We start from the raw sequence: 6,000 nt of genomic DNA, 5'->3' as shown, positions 1-6,000 counted from the left end.
ATCGCAGGACACAAGGAGATCGACAACCATTCACGCTCCCTCTTTTAGCTCGTGGTACCTAGTTTAGTATTCAATCATGCTGCCATCCATGTTTTTGGGATGTCGGAGGAAAAAGTACCTGGGGAAAAACCCACACCGGCCCAGGGAAATCATCCAAACAGTCTAGTTTAATGCAGCAGAGCCCGCAAGAACTGATTGTGAAGGTTTTGAGGCAGATCTGATCTGGCAACAAATAATGGCTGAAATGTGATTGGTTAAATGCTTCAATATGAAAACACACATCTGGAAGCAGTGCAACCAGGGGGAAAAGCAATGAAAGGAAGCTATAGACCATTTGGAATAATAAGTATTGATGGACAAAATATAATATGATTCAGATATTTCTTAGGCCAGCAGAGAAGGCCTTGAAGGGCCTGACAGCCCGCCACTGATATATGTATATATATATATATATATATATATATATATATATATATATATATATATATATATATATATATATATACATATACATATACATATATATATATCAGTGGCGGGCTGTCAGGGCCTTCAAGGCCTTCTCTGCTGACCTAAGAAATATCTGAATCATATTATATTATATATATATATATATATATATATATATATATATATATATATATATATATATATATATATATATATATATATATATATATATACGTGGAGAGGGAGTGAGAGAGTGAGTGACAGAGAGTGAGTGAGATTAAGTCAGGGATTGAAAGTGAGTGAGAGTGAGAGAGAGTGAGGGAGTCAGAGAGACAGAGAGAGAGAGGGGGAGGGAGAGAGAGAAAGAGGGAGAGTGGGGCGGGGAGGGAGAGATATAGTGAGGGAGAGCGGGAGAGGGTGGGAGGGAGAGAGGGGGAGAGAGAGGGTGAGAGAGAGAGAGAGAGAGAGAGAGAGAGAGAGAGAGAGAGAGAGAGGAGAGGGAGAGAGATATTGTATATATATTTTTACGCCTATTATGTTATATGTGCAGTTTAAGGCAAGGCTTTAAATCTCATTGCACCCGTGACAACATGACAATATAGGCATTCTATTCATTCCAATGGCCAATTGCAACCAAAAATCCCTTTACCTCGTTTTCCTCAATCAATCAGGATACATTACTGAGAATTTTCTGTCCCAGATGGCACTACGATATTTACGAATGTTTTTTTTATCCAACTGACTCGGCAAGATCAACGGACAATGAGGTACATATTTTTTTGAGTTTCTGTTTTGATAGGTTTGATACTTCTTGAAGATCTTCGGGAGGTTTGACATCCTGTCATGTTTAGCAGGTTGTGACGCCCTATTGTTTACATTTTGGTTACCCCCAATGCGAAAGGCATTCTGGGATTTCGCAAGTACGTATGTACTCAATTTCAGACACGTTGCATTGTGGGACTTTACATAACCCAAGATGGCGACAGCAATTGCGAGATCATTCGTTAAGGTTGGGTGCGCAATTATGAATAGTGCGTTACTCTGTAGACCCGGCAAGAGCGTCCAGCTGTCTGAGAACGCCGGCTCTCATTTGTCCCGGAGGTCCTACTGCGGAGGTTGGGCACGATTCCGCGCCGGATTACTATGCTATCTGCGGAGAGGGAGCGGAGGAAGCCGAATGATGGGCTGCGCCTTCCTCTTCGGGGGTGGTGTAGGACTCTACCACACTGTCAAATTCTACTGGGTTCAGCAGCGGCACTTGGCACAGGAGCAATCCAAGGTGAGAGGTTTCATTGAAGGTGAGAGGAAGAAGAATGCCCCCTCCATTGGATGACCGAATTTACTTGGAAAACTTGATTACGTTTTCACCATAAATCTAAGAGAAAAGAAGAAATGCTCACCAAATTTAATTTTACAACCTACTGACAACATATTCTTTACAGAATTAATTTGCAGCAAATGAAAAATACCTCAAAAGGTTTTACATGTGCTATTCTAATGACCCAACCGTAATATTGGAATATCAAATGTATTTTTTGTCCTGTTTTGTTGATTTTATAGTTTTAATCTACCATTTGTGAGTTTGGTTTACTCAGATTGTGTATTTATGGGAATATTTATTCCGAGAATGCAGGTGTACACAAAGAGTTGGTGAGAAAGTAAGAACAGAGAATGGTGATACAAAATATGATTAATGTCATCTTTCACCACTTCACGGATTTAACACATCGCATTTTTTGTATATTGATTTTCTAAAATAAAAAAAGTTCATAAAATGTCAAAATTCACGCTGAAAAGCGGAATACAGAAGATGAAAAATGGTGGAAGTCAGGGCACCGCTTCTTCGGCACTGAATTGGGTGGCACTCAGCGGCGAAGAAGCAAAATTTCACAGTTGGTTGATATATTTCCTTTTTCCTGTTTTCTTCGGATTGCATTTCACATCGTGTTACCTCTTGGAGAAAGACGACGCTAAGCCTATTCCAGCTTTGTTTGTGTCATCTAAGGCATTAAATAAGCCCAAGAAAAAATGTGAAGTTTGAGTTTGATTAAATTAATAAAGGCACAATACATATTAATGAACATACAGTGGGCCAAATAAGTATTAGTCAACCACCAATTGTGCAAGTTATCCTACTTGAAAATATTAGAGAGCCCTGTAATTGTCAACATGGATAAACCTCAACCATGAGAGACAGAATGTGGAAAAAACCCCAGAAAATCACATTGTTTGATTTTTAAATAATTTATTTGCAAATCATGGTGGAAAATAAGTATTTGGTCATTACCAAAAGTTCATCTCAATACTTTATGTACCCTTTTGTTTGCAATAACAGAGGCCAAACGTTTTCTGTAACTCTTAACAAGCTTTTCACACACTTGCTGGTATTTTGGCCCATTCCTCCATGCAGATCTCCTCTAGAGCAGTGATGTTTTGGGGCTGTTGTTGGGCAACACAGACTTTCAACTCCCTCCACAGATTTTCTATGGGGTTGAGATCTGGAGACTTGCTAGGCCACTCCAGGACCTTGAAATGCTTCTTACGAAGCCACTCCTTTGTTGCCCTGGCTGTGTTTGGGATCATTGTCATGCTGAAAGACCCAGCCACCTCTCATCTTCAATGTCCTTGCTGATGGAGACCATAACACATTCTCCCAGTCCTCTTCTGGATCATCCAAATGCTCTCTAGCGAACCACAGACAGGCCTGGATGTGTACTGGCTTCAGCAGTGGAGCACGCCTGGCATTGCAGGATTTGAGTCCCTGGCGGCGCATTGTGTTACTCATAGTAGCCTTTGTTACTGTGGTCCCAGCTCTCTGTAGGTCATTCACTAGGTCCCCCGTGTGGTTCTGGGATTTTTGCTCACGGTTCTTGTTATCATTTTGACGCCACGAGGTGAGATCTTGCATGAAGCCCCAGATCGATGGAGATTATCAGTGGTGTTGAATGTCTTCTATTTTCTAATATATTACTCTCACAGTTAATTTCTTTGCACCAAGCGTTTTACCTATTGCAGATGTAGTCTTCTCAGCCTAGTGCAGGTCTACAATTTTGTAGGTGTCCTTTGACAGCTCTATGGACTTGGCCATAGTGGAGTTTGGAGTGTGAGAGACTGAGGTTGTGGACAGGTGTCTTTTATACTGATAATGAGTTAAAACAGGTGCTATTAACAGGGAACGATTGGAGGCCTAGTTAGAAAAAGTTAGACCTCTTTGACAGCCAGAAATCTTGCTTGTTTGTAGGTGACCAAATACTTATTCCCCACTCTAATTTGGAAATAAATTCTTTAAAAATCGAACAATGTGATTTTCTGTTTTTTTCCCACATTCTGTCTCTCATGGTTGAGGTTTACCCATGTTGACAATTACAGGCCTCTCTAATCTTTTCGAGTAGGAGAACTTGCACAATTGGTGGTTGACTAAATACTTATTTGCCCCACTGTATATGTATATATTGTCATTCTTCACCACTTCGTGGATTCAGTACATAGCGTTTTTTATATTAACTATAAAAAACAAAGTTCATAGATATGTCAAATGCTGAAACTCTCAAGCGGAGCACAGGATTTAAAAAAATGGCGGAATTAAGGGCCCCACCTCTTCTTCGGCTCTCATTTGGGTGGCAGTCGGTGCTGAAGAAGAAGCTATATTTCACCATAGAAGGACTCGCCAAATAATATAAAAAGCCGATAAGGACGTCATCATTTCCCATCATGTTGCTGCTGAAGCTCCAGGTTCCCCGCAATGTCCTCAACCCTTCTTGTCACGGTTCGCCGACAGCGGGACTTGCTCAAATGCTTATTTTTTTCAGGGCATATTAGTGCTGCAGAGTTGTTAGGTTTAAACACCAGACATTTGTATCACCAATCTGTAAAGAAGGAAATCACAGAGAATTTTAGTTAACTTTATTTAAAAATGAGATGTTCTTAGGACCGTTCGCGTCTCAGCCCTCCGAAACACTCTGAAGAAAATCTCCTCCTGCCAATTCTCTTATTGTGTTTTGGGAGTGTCCAAGTTACAGGAAGTTTCAAGCTGATCAAAGGAGAGAGAGATCTCTCCCAGTTACAAAAGGTTCTTTGATCATGACCATATGCCCCTTCAAGATAACATCTTTATAGTCTCCTTCCCGATATCCTGCAACCCTCACAAAACAGACAAACAGACCCCCTGGGGTAGTTCCTCTTTGTTGAATAAGGTGAAACTTTCCCCAGGGAGTCAAGACATCCCCAATTCTATTAACTAACATTTCAACAGTCTAAACTAAAATCAGGATAACTTATTTGTAATAATTCCAACATAACCCTCCTGTTTATCCGGATTCTGTTATAAAATATCATCACCCATGACCTCTTCTTATCCGATTTTCGCATCACAGGATCACAAAAATAACAGAAAACGTTACACTCAAAAGTTAATGCCAGAGTCTTTAGCATCTTGGAACATGTCAGGCAGTCCCATGAACTGCATTTCCTCCTCATCCCCAGATGCGTCGGCATCGTCATCATCCCGTGGTTCGCCTCCAGATGTCAATAAGGCATACATTTCTGATTTGACTGGTTGTATAGCATTTGTTATTAATCTTTCACATAACGCACGAATACAGGGAATGCAACAACATCCACAAGTTGTGAGAATGGCAGCAAAAACAGCGATTGACATTAAAACTGATACAATCAACTGTTTGTATTCGCCAAACATGCTACCAAATTCGCCCCACATTGAGGTGTCGACTCCAGAATGTTCTTTCATCTTGCTGTTGAGGGATCGAAGGCCCTCCAGGGCCTTGGTTAAACTCCCGTCAGCTGCTGTATTGTTAGGGATGAACGTGCAGCATTGGTCACCAAAGATGGAGCACACGCCACCTTCCTTTGCCAGGAGCATGTCAACAGCAATTCTGTTCTGGAAGGCCATCAAGGAGGTCGCCGACAACTGTTCATGGATGGCTGCAAACCCTTCCTCCGTCCTGTTCCCCAGTCGTTGCACATTGTAATGGATGTAGTTGATTCTGTCCACATTTTTGTTAATAGTACACCACCAACACAGGAATGATTCAAAACCAGCTGCCATTTGGTTAGCGAGCTTATACTCATCTGTTACACCTCGGGGAACCCCGATGCTGTCGATGTAGGTTGGGTCCCCGCCACCCCATCCAGGAGCGGACCGCTTGGCTCTGCGATTCCAGTGGTGAGGCAAGATGTTTCCTGCCACAGTGACCAACTCAGGAGCAGACATCTTTGTTATGGAAACAGGCAGGAGGAATGACACAGATGCACAATAGTGTTGAATGGCAACCTGTCGTACAATCTATTATCACCACACCACCACCAGATGTCGCTACAAGCTACCGGTTTGAATGTTATATCAACCGTCAACACTTGTTTACATTGTATACTATTAAGTCGTCCCAGAATCAACCCTTTTCCTATTCTCTTAATGCACGTGTAGTTGGCCCGTGCTATTTTCTTTGAAAACACTGGTTTCTCCTTTTCTTCATCCGCCATTGGAAAAACACTATCCCAGTACAAACAATTTTGAGATGGTACTGGTTTGTT

The 6,000-nt window shown here is 41.6% G+C and overlaps 2 protein-coding genes across 6 annotated transcripts in view; one reads left to right on the top strand and one right to left on the bottom strand.

Annotated features, from left to right (window-relative positions):
• LOC144073906 (ral guanine nucleotide dissociation stimulator-like) overlaps positions 1–1,319 on the bottom strand; it is a 122,265-nt gene extending 120,946 nt beyond the window's left edge. For both annotated transcript variants that reach the window (XM_077599840.1, XM_077599842.1), the window contains exon 1: positions 1,100–1,319. The gene's annotated coding sequence lies outside the window, so the exon portion shown is untranslated. The remainder of the gene's footprint in view (positions 1–1,099) is intronic.
• Positions 950–6,000, top strand: part of ptgesl (prostaglandin E synthase 2-like) — a 58,138-nt gene continuing 53,087 nt past the window's right edge. For 2 of the 4 annotated variants that reach the window (XM_077599844.1, XM_077599843.1), the window contains exon 1: positions 1,387–1,729. In XM_077599844.1, coding sequence (XP_077455970.1) covers positions 1,427–1,729 — 303 coding nt within the window. In that variant the 5' untranslated portion in view covers positions 1,387–1,426. Of the gene's footprint in view, positions 1,218–1,386; positions 1,730–6,000 lie in introns of those variants that run through there. The other 2 variants (XM_077599846.1, XM_077599847.1) reach the window with 2 other exon arrangements.

This window comes from Stigmatopora argus, chromosome 5 (genome assembly GCF_051989625.1).
Source record: "Stigmatopora argus isolate UIUO_Sarg chromosome 5, RoL_Sarg_1.0, whole genome shotgun sequence".
Classification (NCBI taxonomy): domain Eukaryota; kingdom Metazoa; phylum Chordata; class Actinopteri; order Syngnathiformes; family Syngnathidae; genus Stigmatopora; species Stigmatopora argus.
The sequence above is the reverse complement of the archived record's forward strand: the minus strand, read 5'-3'. Positions and strand labels throughout refer to the sequence as shown.